Source organism: Zootoca vivipara, chromosome 2, assembly GCF_963506605.1.
Source record: "Zootoca vivipara chromosome 2, rZooViv1.1, whole genome shotgun sequence".
Lineage (NCBI taxonomy): Eukaryota > Metazoa > Chordata > Lepidosauria > Squamata > Lacertidae > Zootoca > Zootoca vivipara.
This window is the reverse complement of record NC_083277.1, coordinates 81,300,259-81,319,279: the sequence shown is the minus strand read 5'-3', so window position 1 is coordinate 81,319,279 and position 19,021 is coordinate 81,300,259. Positions and strand designations below refer to the sequence as shown.

The window sequence follows — 19,021 nt, the reverse complement described above, 5'->3', positions numbered from 1 at the left end:
CCTCCCCCCCACACACACACATTGTAGGCAATGCCACCATGCAGATGTGTTTTATGTTAGGATCTCTTACTCACAAGTAGGACCCTGGCAGAGACACATGCCCGACTGGCATGTTCTCTCCCTCCTGGTTGACCGGGAGCTTCAAAAGCTTTCTTCAGCCCAAACATCATAGTGACTGCTACCAACTGACATCAGCACACTTATGGATCCACAGAGTTTGCGCAATTGCGTAACAGACCTCAGCAACCCAGCATTTGGCTGATCTACGTTTATTTATATATAAACACACACGGAGCACTGCAGCATGGCTCCCTCTCTAGCATCAGACAGCAAAGAGAAAGAACAAAGGACAATAGTCCCACTACAGGAAACACAGTAACACAAACATCCTGTTTCCGTCACGTCCCACTCTGTGGAATGAAAACATATACCGTCATGTGATAGACAACAATCCCATGACTGCAGGATGGGGAATGAATCTCTAACATAATTCACCATCCATCTGACATTACCTGGCCATTCCAATTGGGCTGCGGTTGTGGTAAACCCAGTGATGTTGCTTTCATCACCCGCTGTGGTCTTCATCATTGGCATGGCATGGGGTGGCACACAGAATCCTCCCTTTAACCTTGTGCCTTGTACCCCTTCCATAAATCAGAGGGACTCAAACCTATAAAAAACCTTAATATGCCATACCTAGCTAGCTGTTCCACTTGTTTGCACAGCATAAACCTTCTTATAAAATAAAGCCAGAGATTAAGTCTGCTTCATAGTGGTGCTTTGAGCAGCTGTGGCATCGGGGTTGGGGTTGGGGAACATAATTCTAATAAAAAATTAAACCTGAATTTATTTTAAAGGAAACTGCAGTTTTTGAGTCCAGGGACAGCGAGGCTCTTGGCCCCTGCACCCTGAGCAGGGGAACCAGTCGCTCTGCCTTGAATCTGCCTCTTGACACCAGACTGCAAAGTGTCTTGCGGCATCCCTGGGGCACATAGATAGCCAAATCCCTTCTGGAATTAAATCAATTCATAGCTGACATAACTATAAAGGTTAGCTTGTAACATCCACTCAGAGAAGCAGACAAGATGGTAAAGTCTCTGCTCCTCATGTATAAGAAGAGCAAAAGGAGCCTAGCACTCTGAAGGGTTGAGCGCTTAATTTAGACGGACAGAAGACATAGGGACACTTCACACACACAGGGTTGCCCAACAGAAATAGAGACACCCTTCTGAAGAATTCACAGGGTACTCCAAACTGAGTTAGCAGCACTGAACTCACAGAATGAAGGAATGAGGGAGCAGGGATTTGAGACTTCTGCTGTTGGACTGATCTACAAAGTAAATTAAACACACATACAAACAAATAGGCTGCCTAAGTATGGGATTTTTTATTCTCACAAATATGGATTTCATCAGTTTATGTTGACCAAACTGTAAAAATGCAACATAATTATAAAACCAGAAAGCCAAATGTGTGTGTATATGTGGTTACTCTTTTGCATTCCTAACATAGGAAATGGTCAGAGACAGAGCACATGCTTTCCTTGCAACCCCCCACAGATTTGGTCCTTGGCATTTCCAGTTAAGATAGGTGGGGGGAATCTCTGCCCCCTCCTGATATTGTTGGAGTTGAAAAACTCCCTCAGCCCTAGCCAGCATGGGGTGGGTCGTACTCAGAGAGGATAGGGACAGATGAGGAGCCCTGCTGGATCAGGCCACTGGCACATTCCAATCCAACATCATAGTCTCACTAGTGACTAACCAGATGCCACAAGCACTTTTAGTCCAACAACATCTGAAGGGCCACGGCTTCCCTGACCCTGAGCTAAGGTGTGACGGTTACCTATGTATAGTGCTGTTAGGGAAAGAGTTAACTGGGTGGTCCAATCAGAACCCAAGGGGGTGGAGTCAGAGGGACTATAAAAAACCAGCCCTGAGGGGTAGTAAGGGAGTTGAGTTGATGGGGTTTGTTGTTGAGAGAGGAGAGTGAGGGAGTTAGAGAGTCTGTGGGTAGGCTGAGTTAGTGAGGAGAAATGAGGGGAGTTTGGAACAGCTAATTCCTAGGAAGGTATAGGCCGGTATAGGAAACAATTGTATTTGAAAATGAAGACCTTTATTGCAACCACAAGCGTGTTAAACTGCAAACTAATAAACAGCATTTTGTGTTCCAATTTTAACCCTGACTGGGCTCAGTATTGTACCAGTTAGAGACTGGTTGGTGGCAGCGGGAGAACTCAGTGGTGGCACAGGGATCAATAGACGGTGAAACGTCCGGGGACCCTGTGTGATCGCCACAGTAAAGGATCTCAAGTAGTTGAGCTAGGAATGACCTCTGCCTGAGAGACACCTATGTGGACAAGCACAGGGCTAATAATCTGACTCAGTACAAGGCAACTTCATTCATATGTTCTTGTTAGAAGAGGCCCTTAAATGGGTTCAGTTAATGTCAATTTCCATCCCATTTATTTCTTTAATGTGTTCTGCAGAACAGAACCAATTCATAATATTCCTGCTTAATGTCATTATACTTTTAGCTTGGCCAAACTAAAAAAAAAGGAAGGGAAAAAAGAAAAGTAATTTCCATCCACATACATTGTTTCCCTTTACAGTGATTTAAGGAGCCCACAGATTATGGGTTTAGTTGGTTTTCTTATTTCCCTCCCACCCCCCTTTCCCCCATTTTGCCGCTCACTAGATCACTTAATAGCAAAGGTGTTGTTTTTTTATCTGCAAAAAAAGTTGGCAAGGCATTTGACCTCCTCCAAGACTCTGACTCTCTTTCACAATTATTACTTCAGAGTATTTCTCCACAAATATTTGGTTAGCAGGCCACCATTTTGGGCAGATTACTTCCCCTCCATTGTGAGTCAGACCATATAAGTTATTCCTCAGGAACAACTGTAAGTCTGGCAAACTCTCTGGTTTTACTCCCTGAGTGATAAGTAATTAATGTTGGAGACAGGAAATAGCTTGGAAAGCTAACAAGTAAACATGGGTCAAAGGTTCTTTCTGAGGGGAAAAATTGTCATCCTGATCTGGGGGCATTTTTAAGGGGAACAGAGACTTAAACTATTTACATCCTTTTGCCCTTCTTTGTTTCGCAGCAGTAGGAGCAGAAGCAGTGCTACTTTTGATGGTCCACCATTTCCCCCCAAGAAAGCCCTTCATGCATGATCTTCATACATGACATTGTGTCAGGCAGAGGAGGCTTTGTGGGGCGGGGGGGGGGATACAGCTGCCATCACCTGTGAGAGGCTTTGGATGCTGTAATTCACACCAACCTCCAAAGTCACTAAAATGAGTCCCATTTTCACTTCCTGGAATGGTGGTGTAAGGGGGAGGGTTTATAGAGAACCCCCCCCCCCAGTCATCCGAAGCAGCACATCTCCCAGCAGTCATGAGAGCGAAGGGTCTGATGGAGGGAGTCAGGAAACAGAAAGGGAGTGCCAGGGCTCTGGCAACATCCAAGAGCCCCTACTCCATAGGCAGGGAGAGAGGAGGCGGAAGGAGAGGACAGGAATCGGTCAGACCAAAGACCTGTCCCCCCCCCGATGCTGGAATTGAGGAGGAGGAAGAAAGGGAGGCGCTTCTCAGTTCCGAGGCTTTTATGTTGGTCAAGAACACGAAGGGGGGCAGTGCAGGAATCTGACTCAAGCGAGTAGACATGAAACCAGCAGTTCGTTACACTGTAAATAATGTGCACTAATAAAAACGTCTGAAAGACAAGCATGTGGAAGGTTGTTACTCAAGAGTAGTCACAACAACCCTGACAGGTGCACTGTTGAATATTGGGGGATGGGGGATGGGGTCCTAATCACCTTTGCCCTAACTGAAAGTGCTTTGAGTCACCTCTTCCTATGGTAAAGGAAAAGGGACCCCTGACTGTTAGGTCGAATCATGGACGACTCTAGGGTTGCGGTGCTCATCTCACTTTATTGGCCGAGGGAGCCAGCATTTGTCCACAGACAGCTTCCGGGTCATGTGGCCAGCATGACTAAGCCACTTCTGGCGAACCAGAGCAGCTCACGGAAACGCCGTTTACCTTCCCGCCAGAGTGGTACCTATTTGTCTACTTGCACTTTGATGTGCTTTTGAACTGCTAGGTTGGCAGGAGCTGGGACCGAGCAATGGGAGCTCACCCCATCACGGGGATTTGAACCACTGACCTTCCAATCAGAAAGCCCTAGGCTCTGTGGTTTGGACCACAGCGCCGCCCGCGTCCTATGGTACATAAACACATATATTTCATTTGCACCGGTGCCTCCACTGGTCAAACAGATTTTTGCAGTTTTTAAAAACAAAAGTATCATGCCATGAATATACACCCCACAACAAGCAATGCATCTCTTAACTCTTTCATGTAAGGTATTGCAGTGTCAGTTAACATCAGATTTGGACCACATTCCTCCCAAGTGGTGGAATAACATTTGAGTGGAGCGGGGAGTCTTGATCAAACGCCTAGCTCAGGGGTTCCCAACAAAATTTTCTCGAGGACCCCTCATCGAGCCGCTATTGTGACAAGGACCCCCATTAATTCCTAATCCTAAAATTAAAAAGTGAGAGCCAAATTAAGAGTCTTTTTATATTTTATATTTATACGTTTTTTACAGTTACAACAAAGTACTCCATCAGTATACAGTTAGTTTTAATTTTCAGTTCTTAATGAGATGAACCACTTTTTAACCAACGGTCCATTTTTAACTACGTGAACTGTAGCTTCCGCGAAAAGCAACGCTTTGTTTACAAACACTACTGTTTTGCAAAGAGGCAGCACGTGGCAGGGAGGAGGGAGGGGAATGGAGAAGACAGGGTACCTGTGCAGTAGCGCACAAATGAAGCCGATGCGCGCAAAGCATCTTGGGGAGGTGAGCGTTAGTAGAATGCGCGCGCTGCCTCTTTGCAAAACAGTAGTGTTTGTAAAGCGCCACCTAACGGCATACAGCAGAAATACTGCCTCTATCTAATTCTAGTTTTGCACTAGACTCTGCTCATGCAGGAAGCGGCCAAAACAAAAAATCTGTTATCATACGAAATATATTTAATATATTTTTTAGCATCTTGCGGACCCCTCTGGCATAGCTCGCGGACCCCTGGGGGTCCCCGGACCACCTGTTGGGAACCACTGGCCTAGCTAAAGGGGATGACATTCAGCAAACATGTGGGGTTGATTGGTATTTTAATACACAGTAATCACTGACTTTAAAATGTAGGTGTTTAATTGGATTTTTATCAAGACTGTTCTTTGTGTCAAGATTTCAGCACTGTGCAAATTCTTTCCTTTTTTGAGACAAAGGGCTTAGAAAAACAAAAAGGCAAATGCAATAGCTGCAGAAATATCTGCATGTTTCTTCTTTATTGTTGTTTTAATGAAGAAATAGGTTCATCTTTGGTATGTCAGTCTTTTATTCAAACAGCATCATGAGAATTGTACCACTAAGTCATAAATACTTGTACAGTGGTACCTTGGTTCTCAAACTTAATCCGTTCTGGAAGTCTGTTCCAAAACCAAAGCGTTCCCAAACCAAGGCGTGCTTTCCCATAGAAAGTAATGCAGAATGGATGAATCCATCCCAGACTTTTAAAAACAACCCCTAAAACAGCAATTTAACATGAATTTTACTATCTAAAGAGACCACTGATCCATAAAATGAAAGCAATATACAATGCACTGCAGTCACACAATCAATCAATTAATCAATCAATCAATCAGTAGCTGAACTGGGTTCCACACAGTCACAAAAACAAAAAAAGAGCCACAAAAACAAAAACGCAAAATAAATAGCAAAAACAGACAGACCTCAGCGTAACACTCAAATTGAAAGTGTAATACTCAAAACGGAAGTGTGGCACTCAAAATGGAGCATGTTCAGCTTCCAAAAAAAGTTCGCAAACTGGAACACTTACTTCCAGGTTTGCAGCGTTTGGGTTCCAAGTTGTTTGAGTACCAAGATACCACTGTATTATCAAAGGAAGACTGTACAGAAGTCTGTTCTCAGAAACATCACATTTTTTTTTCTTATTATTTTTCTCTTTCTAAATGCACACACACACACACACACACACACACACACACACACACACACACACACAAAAGCACACTCTGTTTTAATGGTAGAGTCAGGCTGGTGCTATCATTAGGTCAACTAGGGGCACAGTACTGACCTTTGAGTGGCACAGCATACATCACTTAACTCTCTGCTCTCCACTGCCTTTGTCCTTCTAACTACCCACAAGTCAGAAGTGCCATCTCGCACAGATCCACTTCCTTTGTTCCCCTTAATGGCCCATCACCTCACCAGGAAGCTAGCTTGGCTATTCCAATAATTAGAAGGGTCCCCAGGCATTCAGCCACCCCCCCAAAAAAACCCCATAACAATACCATCCATCTTTCATCTCATGACTAGCATGTTTCTTGGGAGTCTGTGGTGATACATATGGTAAAAAGCATTTTAAAAAACCTCAAGCAGACCATATGCTTGTTGCCTATTTCCCAAATTCTTAATAAGTCTTGACTCCTTCATGGATCACTGTCTTGTCGTGGCGAAGGGGCTTGAATAACTCAGAGTTGGACATGACTAAACGACTAAACAACAACAGTAAGTCTTGATATTAATCTGTAACCACTGAAAATTAGGATTTTTGTGTCCAGCCTTGGAAACTAAGCAGACCACATCTGAAACACGGTCATTATACAAAGATGTATCTTGCTCATGCATTAACCAGAATGATAGCATGCCTCTGACAAAATCAAATATTCTAGATGAATGATTACACGCATGCACACACCCCACAGCTGATCACTTCATTAGATGATATGGAACCTTTAATGGAACAGGTTTCACAGATCATTCTATTTCATTGCATTAGACAATTGCTTAACAAATAGAAGAGAGCCATGTGTTTTTTCTTAAATCTGTTTAACCTGATTGTAAGAATCAATTTAAGAGAATAAAATTCGATTGGGATGCTTGGTGGTATCTGCTTGGGACAAGTATAAACTAGGGGCATCATATTGATCCATTTTTAATCATATGGCAGCTAATATTAGTAGAATCAGATTAATTTTCCCATGCAATTGCATGTGTGACCCCTCACAACACAGCTGTCTAAACATGTGCCCCCCCAAAAAAAAGCCCAGCATTTTTTAATGATCACTCTCAGTGGTTTACCACATGGTGATTGTTGCAAGATACAACAATTTAAAAGGGCCTTCAAAAAGCATGCTCCGATTTTTAAAAATCAGAGAGTATTTTAAAAGTGTGTGGGAGGAGTCATGTGTCAGCTATAACATGCACATCAGTTCTATGGCAATGGAGTGCTAGACAAGAACATTGTAAAGACAAATATCCATCTTCAAATATTGGAAGGACTGACATAGAAATAATGGGTGGATTTTGTTTTCTGTTGCTCTGGAAGAGAGTAGCCCCCAAACCAGTGAGTTCAAATTACAACAAAGGGGACTTGGACTAAATGTTGCAAAGAACTTCTTGACAATGTGTCTTCTTCAAAGTGGGGAAGGAGGTGGACACTCCTTCATTTAGAAGTCCCTAAGCAGAGGCCAGATGGGATGCTGCAGTAGCAGGGGTTGGACTAAATTACCTTCGAGGTCCCTGGAAACTCAATGCTATCCAATTTTTTATTTTATTTTTTGCTGGGGAGTAGGGCACAATCATTGTGAGAAATTGTCCTATAAGATTTCAGAGGAGAAGGAGGATAATAATGGTTGCAATCCTATAAAAACTTACCTGGGAGTAAGTCCCAATGAACACAATGGGGCTTGCTTCTCAGTAGACACACACAGAACTCATCTGGAAATATGATGATTTTGCAGTAAGTGGTCTTAAGGGGACGTGGGTGGCGCTGTGGTCTAAACCACTGAGCCTAGGGCTTGCCAATCAGAAGGTTGGTGGTTTGAATCCCCACGATGGGGTTCAGTCCCAGCTCTTGCCCACCTAGCAGTTTGAAAGCACGTCAAAGTGCAAGTAGATAGATAGGTACCGCTCCGGCGGGAAGGTAAACAGTGTTTCCGTGCGCTACTCTGGTTCACCAGAAAGAGGCTTAGTCATGCTGGCCACATGACTTGGAAGCTGTCTGTGGACAAATGCCAGCTCCCCTGGCCTATAGAGCAAGATGACCGCCACAACCCCAGAGTCGTCCGCGACCGGACCTAAAGGTCAGGGGTACCTTTACCTTTACCTAAGTGGTCTTAACATAGCTGCCAAGTTTTCCCTTTTCTCATGAGGAAGCCTATTCAGCATAAGGGAAAATCCCTTATAATAAGGGATAACTTGGCAGCTATGGGTCTTAAGACTCTGGAAGCATCTCTGAATATCTGGCATTTTGGCAATGCAATAACTTGCTCACACAAACACTTTGAAAAGATAGAAGAAAGTGGATTGGAAATTGGCAGTGCTTCCCCCTCCCCTCCCAATTGACTCATCAAGCTTGAATAGCTCACAGATTTTACTTCAACAACTAGAATAACAATTTCTGTCTCCTCTCACCTTGCTTAGATTGGATTTTTTTTCTTAAAGTACTTTCCAACAATTTCCTCTGACACATGCTGTAGGTGAGGAGGACCTTTAGAATAACTTCTGTGTCCTTCCTTTGTGCACCCAAGGTTTGATTTAGAAAGGCTGGGGGAGGAAGTGCCCTCCACAGATCACGCTGCCTTTATTTACGGATAATGAGGCATGTTCTCTAATTTTAATTCGACAATGATAGCAGTACTAAAATTAGGGATAATATTTGCAGCAGTGACAACAACAAATCTTTCAGAAACCACTTCAGCTTTTAAAAAGAGCTACCTGGCATTTGGCAGCATTTGAAAAAGAGGGAGGTAGAGAGAAGAAAAGGGGGTGAAGACATTTCTAAACTCAAACAGAGCAACTAAAAAAAATGTATTTGGAGAAAACTAACAAAAATAAAGAGCTGGAGCCAAGGATACCCTTCACTGCAGCAGGAGGAGTGTTTCTCCAAGAAAGCTCCTTATTTTGAAGGAAGCTGGGAAAACTACCTTTTGACCCAATCCACTGAAATTAGTAAATATATATATATTATAATTTACAGATGATCTTCTGTTATTCTAATTTGCATATGGAAAGTGTTTTATATATGGAAAGTGTTTTCCTGAGTACTAACAGTGGACGGCACTGGAATTTAATACCACATATGTAAATGCATAAAGGAATTAGTAAGGGCCAGACCTGGAAGCCAAGGCTATAATGCCTTGAAGTAGGATTAAGGAAGGCACGAAGGGCCTTAGCTCTAGGATATGCTTTGCATGCAGAAGGTCTGAATTTCAACCCCTAGATAGGACCAGGAATGTATCTCCTTTGAAGCTCTGGATCACATCCTCACCATATATTTAAAGCCCCAGGGTGACATAGGCAAGCAGCACAACAGCAGTAGTTGTGGCAAACTGAGAAGGAAGAAGGGAGGCAAACTGAGAGAAAAGGAGTGATGGTGGAAGGGGTCTAAATAAGACTGGGAAGGGAGAAATGCCGAGAGGGTGTTTTTTTTTTGTTTTTAAAAAGTTTCAACAATGATGTAAACAAAATCTGCTCCTTTCTCCCTTATGGGGTATGCAAGAGCCCATATAGAATCCTTTAGTGGGTTCCCCATTGGTAGGAGAAAATAACAGAGGCCAACCAGAGAATATTGAGAAGCAAAGCAGCTAGTAAGCCTGATCTTTATTAAACTGTTGCAGCTGTGCAAGTCCTTATATAGACTTTTGAAATTTCCCACCCTGTAGCTCAAGACCACCCCCAAAAACATCATACATACATCACAGAAGGAGGGGGTCTACAACAGAAATCCTCTCTGCCAGGATACCTGACAATGGCCAGTGATTGCTTACTTGGGCAGCCTGGCCATTCTTTTGTGATGGTGAATACTTTAATTCCTTAATCCAGGTCACAGGCTCACCCAAAGATGATCATACCTCCTCTCTCTCTCTCTCTCTCTCTCTCTCTCTCTCTCTCTCTCTCTCTCTCTCTCCACCTGTCAAGCAATCTGTTGGTCTGTGTTGCAAGCATAGGATCCAGCTCCTATGGGCTGAGGTCCCTTCGGTCTCAATGACATATTGGAGGGAGCCAGCCCCCCCCCCAAAGTTGATGGGCATTGCCATTCAAATGGTGTGTGTGCATGATGTCTTGTGATTGATTACGCAGGGTGATGCTTACCTCCCCCCCCCCATTTTATTCAAGTTGGCACCCCTGGTTGCAAGTGAGTACTTTTCCACCCACGACCATTAGGGAGGGTGTGGGAAGTGGTGGTGAAGTGCTGGAGAGGAGAGCTGTATGTGCCCCACAGATTGTACAGTAGCCTCTAAGCTAGCCTCCTTTACCTTGGTTCAAAAGGTGCCATTGTGCCTGGGAAGAACGGCTTTGAGAGATCAATCCAATCAGGACAAAATGGCTTTGAGAGTTCCCACCAGAACTTTTTATTTAAATGTTAGCCCAAAACTTTGACAGGTCCCACATGGAGATGCTTCACTTTTCTATTAATAATTGAGTAGATTCCAAAGAGCATCGCTTCAAATTGCTCTGGAGGTTGCTCGCAAATAGACATTATAGTCATAATGTACAGGATCTTCTGTCCAGATCATTGCAAACCACTTTACAATTGGGACAGACTAATCTGCTAAAATGGTTCAGATTGCTAGAGCAGAGCTACCTCTCAGCTCCAACTACTCACAGTGTGGGTTTTTTAAAAAATACTCAGCCGTAAAAAATAAGGCCCCTTTACCATGCAACTTTTGTGATGACTTTTGTGACTCATACATGATTGCATGAACTGGTCCTCGGAGCTAGCTAAGTCATTGGGAAAGTAAAGATTCAAAACTGCAAATGTACCTGGAGTCTGAAAGCAGAAAATTAAAGGATGCCATTTCTGCTGCACAACATTTCTGCTGTACTAGGAGGCTCAGGGAGCAGATTGCTGGCCTGTGAACAGCACGAGAGCTTGAAATGATAGCTGTCCAGTGCAAGATTAAGCATCTAGGAAAAGAAAGGGGGTGAAAAAGCAAAGACAGCTGCAGAGACCACAGCAGTCCTTTAAAGAGCCAATAATCTGCACTACAAAAATACAGGCAGACAGGATAAGCAATACTTCATTAATGTCTGCACATAAAAATTACCAGGTTTTAAAAAGTCAAACACAGGTATAGGCCCATTTTATTCTGCCAAGGATCGACTTTTTTGCAATCTTCTCTAAAGGTCAGCATTAGAACAAACATATTAATCATTGTTTACTAAATTACTCATCGGATCACAAATATTAGCATCCACTGTTGTCTAATGTGAAGTGTACATTTCAACAGGAATTTCAACAGGACCACATCCTCGGTTTGCAGTATATTATGCCATTCAGGTTGAACTAAATATGTAGCCATAGGAGGAAACTGCAGCTTTCCAGCCTGAAGAAGAATTAATCCACCACCACATGGCATCATCATCACTGGGGTGTCCAGATGTTGTAGTGCTAACAGATACAGTATAATCCAGGAACTACTTACCAAAGGTCAGATACAGAATCATCTCCCATAAAGAGATGGAAAGAAGAGTCTCTTGATCATAGCTAGCCTTTGAGAACTATACATTTGCTTCTCTTCATTTTCATTAATATATATCGCCTTCGGATAACAGGAACATTCAACATAACTACAAATCTATGTGGATTTAATTCTTTAGGCTTTTTAAAAAAATAAATAAATAAATGCAATGAGAAATACTTGTCAGGTAGTTCAAAGAATCTCCTAACTGCATAGTTTTTAAAAGCATTTAAACATTTTCTTCAAGGAAACAATGAAGCAAAGAAGACTGTTCAAAGAGTTTTGATTACTTGATTGTAGAGAGTTTTAAAACAGAACCTAGGACAATGTGTTTGGTTCATATACTGTTTTTTTGTTTTGTTTTGTTTTGTTTTTAAAGCAGGGGGGGAAAGGAGTACCTGGGATTGTCTGGACTTGGGAAGTGACACAATGAGGCTACAGTGGGTGTGAAACACTGGGGTGCAGAGACCTACCAACCTAAATGGCTATTTGGTTTAGTCACTGGGGCATACGATGAGTACAGCCAGTAGAGTATGGAGGGGAACAACAAATCCCAAAAGACATTTCCATGGCAAAACGCAACTTCAATTACAATAATCCAACAATAGCCTCATTATAACAATGGCAAATTATAATACAATTACTAATACCAATCATTCAGATTCCAAATTATATCATTTATGTGCCCCCCCCATGCTAGAATTTATGGTTTGATGATTTGCTATATTTCTGCGTTTCAAAATCTTATTAATTTCAATTACACTCCAGTCAAAATAACAATCCCTTATACAACAACTGCAGTATTTACGACTTCCATTCCTATCGACACATTAAATGATTTATAAATCTACAGTTGAAGCATTCAAGCTATATCCTTGTTCTTCCTGTGTGTGGCAATAATTCTGTCTGTGTTGTTTCTTCCTGTCCTTGTACATATTATGTCTATCTTCTGCCGGTTGTTGCTGTTCTCCATCATGCCTTGGGTGGAGCTAATAGCCCCTGTGAGTCAAGCATTTGCTTCAGTCCCAGAGATAGTAAGAGCAACAGGGGGGAAGGGTTTGGAAGTGGGCTAAGATTAGGTAGCACTTGCTCTGGAAAAAAGGATTTGCCATGCAGCTCTTGGGTGAAAAATCCAGATTTATATTTGCTTGTTCAGTAACTGCACTTCCACCTATGGACACCTGCACTGTCATTACTACTCATGATGCTTTGCTAGCTTGATGGTATGTTATGAAGGCATCCATGAAAACCTGGCTACCTTGCCCCATAATGCTGCCTGTATCCTGAGGGTGAAGTTTTGGACTTTGAGGAACTGGCAAGAATATAAGAACACAGGAAGCTGGTCTATCTAGCTCAGTACTGTCCTCACTTGTTGACATTGGCTCTCCAGGGTTTCAGACAAGGTACATTCCCAGTCCTACCTGGAGATGCCAGGGACACGATCAGGAACTTTTTGCATGCAAAGCAGATGCTCTAACCACTGATGTGCTACACATAGGATAGTTACTGAGGACCACTACTCTTGTCAGAGATTTGCTGAGTAATAAAAGAGAGGTCTGTGCCTTCCTTCATTATGAAGCCAGTTCATGGCCTCTTATGGAAATAGGGGATAATTTGAGGAGGAAATAGCTTGCAGTCCAGAGCAAAAGTACATCTTCCTTAGTAGCGTCCTTGCTTGCCCGTCTAGGTTGTTTCCTCACTTGCCCTTTTCTCTGGAACTGCCAACCCTTGTTCACTTACATTTCACTGAGAATCCACACAATGACTATTTGCAGATGGCCGACTTCTGGAACATTTGCCCTCACTTGTTTGTACAAAATTTGCATAGAGATTGCATGTTGTTGCAACCAAGGGTCTATCACCCCACACATTCTGGTGCACTTCTCCAGAATTTTTCATGCTACACAAAGCTGATTGTGTGTGTGTGTGCAAGAGTGTTGTAGTGCTGTTGCTATTTATTGCAGTTTATCCACTTTCTTTGAAGGGGCAGGGGAGGTTATGGAGGTGTACTTTATTGCATCAGGGACATAAACAAACATGTGCCTGAATTGGGGAGAGATCTACGCAAAAGGGCTGAAATCTGGAAGTGACCAATGTCATGTCAAACTGCTTGATGCCAGTGTTTTCTGTGTTCTCCTGTGTTTTGCTAGGACCCCCCATCCTGCTTTGTAATATAACAGAATTGCAGCAAATGTCTGTCCAGTGTTAACTGGTAACACACTATTAAGGCTTTTAAGAGAAGCTAGTTCTTCTTTGCAGGTTCAGTCCATTTCATTGCTTTTCTCACTCTGGTCAGTTTCCGAAATAAATCGATTCATTCATTGCTTTCCTCCAGGTAGGAAATCAGTGCTGAATTGCTCCTAAATGTTTCCTGATTTAGTCAGGTTTCGGCCCTCATGGGGTGGTATTAAATTACTTGTTGCTGTCTATTATTCCCGCCCCTACTTTCCCTTCCATTACAGTAAAAGAGTGCAATTTGGTACTAATCTCCCAGCCTCTCTGACTGGGGAAGCAATTAAACTGGCTAAACTTGCAAACTGGAAGATTTCAATTAGCCTTTGGAAGAACCTTTGCTAAATGAAACTTACTTGGTAGTAGACATTGTAGAAAGATCTTGGCCACGGGGAAGGGCATTGCTAGTTAATATAGCATTACATTAAGAGTGATCAGGGGCCACTGTTTTAATTCTACTTCCAGATAATTGAGGGAAAGCAATGCCTCAGTAGCACTAAAAGCTCTAATATACACCCTCCTGGACCTCTCCTTTCCCCACTCTGAAGTCAAATGGATTGGCGATAGGACTCTTTTTTTAATTGCCACCTGAGCTTGCTGATCCCCCTTGTGAAAGGGGAACACACCCCTAGAGCACTGCAAAGTGAAATCCTTTTTGTTCACCTTCAGGTAAGTTGTTGGTCAGGTTGGTTTTCCAGGGTGGCTGGACCCTGTTGCTCCCCAGAGAGTTGGCAAAGGCTGTTCCCAATGACCTCTTTCAGATTATCTTTTTTCTAAGCATATATCCTGATTATTTATTCCATTATTTACTCAGTCACCTCACACTTTTCATTGCAATTTCCCCATTAGTTTCCTAATTGCAGGAAGGTTTTTGCTCTTTTAAACTGAATTTGTTGCACTAGGGTTCTAAATGTGTAAACCTAAATTGTCTGGCATATACTTGAATCATTTCCATGAAAACCTGACTGTCTAGAGGCAGCCTATACTGGCCAAATGCATCTTGTATACCACTGACTGGTCATCTTTGCTTCCCTATTCCTTTTTCCAGCACCATTTTCTCATTTTGTTTTCTCTCTTCCTGTTTTGTTTGTTTTGTGAGTCAAAGGATTTAATCCTTAGTTCACATCTACAGAATATAACATTGGGGTAATGTTTAAGTTGGAGTATATGTAACACTACTTAGGAATGATGAATATCACTTGTGTGTTCTACAGAATACCTAGCATGCTATTGGTTTGGTAACTGCACTAGCAGTCATTGCAGAGGTACCCTGGGAAATTCTTCCTTGCTGCATGGAGGTAAATTTGCAGCTTTAAGAACATATAGATGTAAGAAGAGCCTACTGGGTCAGGCTGATGGCCCATCTAGTGCAACATCCTGTTCTCACAGTGGCCAGCCAGATGGTTGTGGGAAATGTTTCTCCTCCTGTAGTTTCCAGAACTGGTATTCAAATCTTACTGCCTCCAGCCATGGAGGAAAGCATAGCCGTCATGGAGAGTAGCCATTGATATTCTCTATGAATTTGTCTCATCCTCTTTCAAAGTTAGTGGCTATCACTGCCTTCTGAGGGAGTTCCATAGTTCAACTACGCCCTTTTAAAGTGCTTTCTCTTATCTCTTATCTGTCCTGAATCTTCCAACATTCCACAAGTTCTAGTGCTGAGAGGAGGAAAGGGAGGAAAGCTTCTCTCGATCCACTTTCTTCATGCCTTGCATAATGTTATAAATTTCTACCATGTCACCTCTTACTCACTTTTTATCTTAACTTAAAATGTCCCAAATGCTGGCACCTTTCCTCCATCCCCTGGATCATTTGGGTTGCATTTTTCTGAACCTTGCCCAACTCTTCCATAGCCTTTTTGAAGTGAGGCTTTCTGGAGTTAATCAGCATTTAAGCATATTACTATTAACACTCCAAGTTCTTTATATTCTTCCTATTTTACAATGAGGAGTTAGCTCTGAAGCTGTAGTGCAGCAGCAGCAGCAGCAGCAGCAGCAACAACAACAACACCTTCCTGCCCAATCAGGAGTGGCTGGCCAGAATTCAGTTTCTTATTTTCTTCTGGACCACCACCAGCATCCAATATCTGAATGTACTTCACTGTGTCAGGCTGCAAGTACCAACAAATGCCACCCTACTTGGCCAGCTGCTCTTACCATGCCTATCAGCAAGTTGGCATCAGGCTCCCACCTTCAAGCCATGCCCTTTTCCTCTAAACTGCAAAGAAAACATCCCATAGTTTGACCCTGTCTAAAACCATGTGTTGTTGTTGTTGTTGTTGTTGTTTGTTTGTTTGTTTAGTCGTGTCTGACTCTTTGTGACCCCATGGACCAGAGCACGCCAGGCACTCCTGTCTTCCACTGCCTCCCGCAGTTTGGTCAGACTCATGTTGGTGGCTTCGAGAACACTGTCCAGCCATCTCATCCTCTGTCATCCCCTTCTCCTTGTGCCCTCAATCTTTCCCAACATCAGGGTCTTTTCCAGGGAGTCTTCTCTTCTCATGAGGTGGCCAAAGTACAGTATTGGAGCCTTGTGACTAGATCACAAATCTCTTCTTCTTCTTCTTCTTCTTCTTCTTCTTCTTCTTCTTCTTCTTCTTCTTCTTCTTCTTCTTCTTCTTCTTCTTCTTCTTCTTCTTCTTCTTCTTCTTCTTCTTCTTCTTCTTCTTCTTCTTCTTCTTCTTCTTTCCCGGAGTCCTGTCTTTGTGGTACCCGGGGCAGGTGACCCTGTTCCCTCAACTTCGCAAAGCTCCAGTTCCGTGTCATTATTTCAGAACACGTAATTTGAGTGATTTTTAAGATGCTGACGATTAGAAGGATTGGGAAGATGAGATCCATGGGTCAACCGTTTCTCGCTGGCTCGGCCCTACACCCGAAACCCCTACCCCACCCCTTATTGCCTGATCCCCTTCCCAATACTTCCCTCCTCTCCCCAAGTGCCCGGGTTGCTTAGCAACCGCCACCATCAGCATCATCCATCCTTCCTTCTTGCAATAGAATGCTTAGTAGCATGCTGTGCGTGTCTTTGCTTGGCAAATCGGCCCTCTCTCCTCTTCCAACCGAAGGTGGTCAGCAGAAGCGGGTAAAGGTGCTGGCTTTGGGAATCGCGGTTGCAACTCTCTCGCGGCTCCCAGATGCAGCCTCGCGCACGTGCAACCAAAAGGGTTTAGGGGGAGAAAGAAAGAAAGCTCGCTTGGCACCACGCATGTGTTGATCTCCGCTGCAGCAGCGGCGGAGGCAGCAGCAGTATCCGCACCAGCCCCGTGTGCGTCGTTTCCACTTTGACCTCCGACTTAATCTGCATTGAGGCAGAAGCTTTTCTTGCGCTCTCGCGCCCCCTCCCACTGCGCGCAATCCTTCCTCAGCCCCCCCCCCATGCGCATCTCCCCAGCCCCCTCTCTGTGATGGATTGTGCGGGATTCTTCTTCTTCCCCTTTGCCTGTTCCAGTAGCTAGTGTGTGTACGTGTGATCCTCGCCTCCCTCCCCACCCCCTCACTCCGACCCCTTTCTCCCAATTCTCTAAATTTGGAAGCTGCTGCTGTTGCGCTAGCCGTAGCAGATGCTTGGATCCGGGGAGGGCATCCGCCAAGGGGTTCGCGAGGATCTGATTTTTATATCTCCCCCCCCACCCTCCCCGGATCGCAAATCACCGAATATTAATTCAGCAGCTGGGAAAGAGCGAGAGCGAGCGAGCGAGCGCAATGTATCATCCTACTGGCGGGACCTGGTAATAGGAGGGAGGGGGGCCTCGCCGTCACCCCCACCCCTACAGATCACTAAATAAAGAAGGGGACGGATCCGTCGGCAAGCGAGAGGAAAAAAGGGGGCGGGAAAGTGTGTGGGGTTGAGGGGGGGAAGAGAGAGAGAGAGAAGGGGAGAGGGAGAAAGAAGGAGAGGATGAGTCCTCGAAATCCGCCCAGCCAAGGCAGCGTTTCACTGCTAGATGCAGCGTCTCCTCTCAAAATGATGGTGCGGGCGCTGCTGCTCTTCTCGCTCATCCAGGGGTAAGCTGTGCTTTCTGTTTGCTACCGAGGGTTGGGGGTAGGCTGTTGGGGTGGGGGTGGGGGTGATGGAGGGGGAGGGGGGAGAAGATGCCGATTATAAATGCACAAGACTGCAGAGGAGCCCCTGCGTTTTCCCTTGCCGCCGTCCCCCCTCCTAGCCATCACGATGAACATATTCTTTTCGATTTTGCTGCGCTGGGAATCCAGGGCCCTCCGCATGGATTTAAGCGGGGGGGGGGGGGGGGTTCGGTGAGATCTGGGGTGGGGAGAGAGGCGTCATTCCCATGAAGGTTTCCCCTCCTTCCCTGCAGTTTATCGGCCGCTTCCGCGCAAGGAATGGCACGGGAGAGCCTGATGGGGATGGGGAGGATAGCACGGGCAGCTTCTCGAATGGGCAGCCATAGCGGCGGGGCTGGGTGGTTCGGCTTTTTGGCATTATTCTGGGTAGTGCTCTGCGCTGGCGTGGTTCTCCATCCCCCTGCTGGGCCGAAGGGCGACTCACAGACCCCCCCCACTCGCCAAAAAATGCTGTCCCTGCCTGGCAAGGCTCCCCGTTCCCCGGAGCCGGGAGTGATGGCATGCAGAAGCCAGCATCTCCCTCTCGCCCGATGACAGTTTATCGCTCTCTTCGGCAAATATTTACACTGACGTTGCAATGGGTGTATCGCTGTGTGATTACATATGCATATGCATATGTGTGTGTTTTTTTCTGTGCACTGAACGTCAGGGTATGTAAGAAAATAGGTTGTAGAGAAAGGATGCTGTGGGGGATGGAATAGGAAACGATGGTACCTGCGGCGCATAAGCACTGGGCTGCTGAACGAGGCGTTTTGAGATTTTGTGTACTGTGCGTTTTATAGCAGGTTTGCATCCCAAAGTAGCAAAGCATTGCCAACTGCTCAGCCATTCATGCCCTCCGACTGCTTTCCGTGGTAGTGACACAAGCTCGGTTTCCGTGGGTGCATGAGGGCAAAGAGGCGCCTCCTCCCCTTTGTCATAATATTTGGCAACAGGAGAGCAGAGGCAATGCTTTACGTTCTTCTCTGGCTGGCTTCCGTTCCCCTGTACCTGCCATATTGAAGAACAGAACCAGCGTGATGCTTGGAGAAATGGCCAAGCTCACAACGTGCTGCTCCAGTACAGTACTAAAATTTATTTCATTTCAACTTCTAGATAGGGGAAGGTGGGGACTGCAGTCTTGCCTATAGTGTTAGTCTTAAAAATAACATGCT

At 44.5% G+C, this 19,021-nt stretch overlaps 1 protein-coding gene across 1 annotated transcript in view; it reads left to right on the top strand.

Moving 5' to 3' along the window:
- The first annotated feature begins 17,712 nt into the window (after positions 1 to 17,712).
- Positions 17,713 to 19,021, top strand: part of GABRG2 (gamma-aminobutyric acid type A receptor subunit gamma2) — a 62,766-nt gene continuing 61,457 nt past the window's right edge. The window contains exon 1 of the mRNA XM_060271739.1: positions 17,713 to 17,789. Within this exon, the coding sequence (XP_060127722.1) occupies positions 17,749 to 17,789 (41 nt within the window). The 5' untranslated portion in view covers positions 17,713 to 17,748. The remainder of the gene's footprint in view (positions 17,790 to 19,021) is intronic.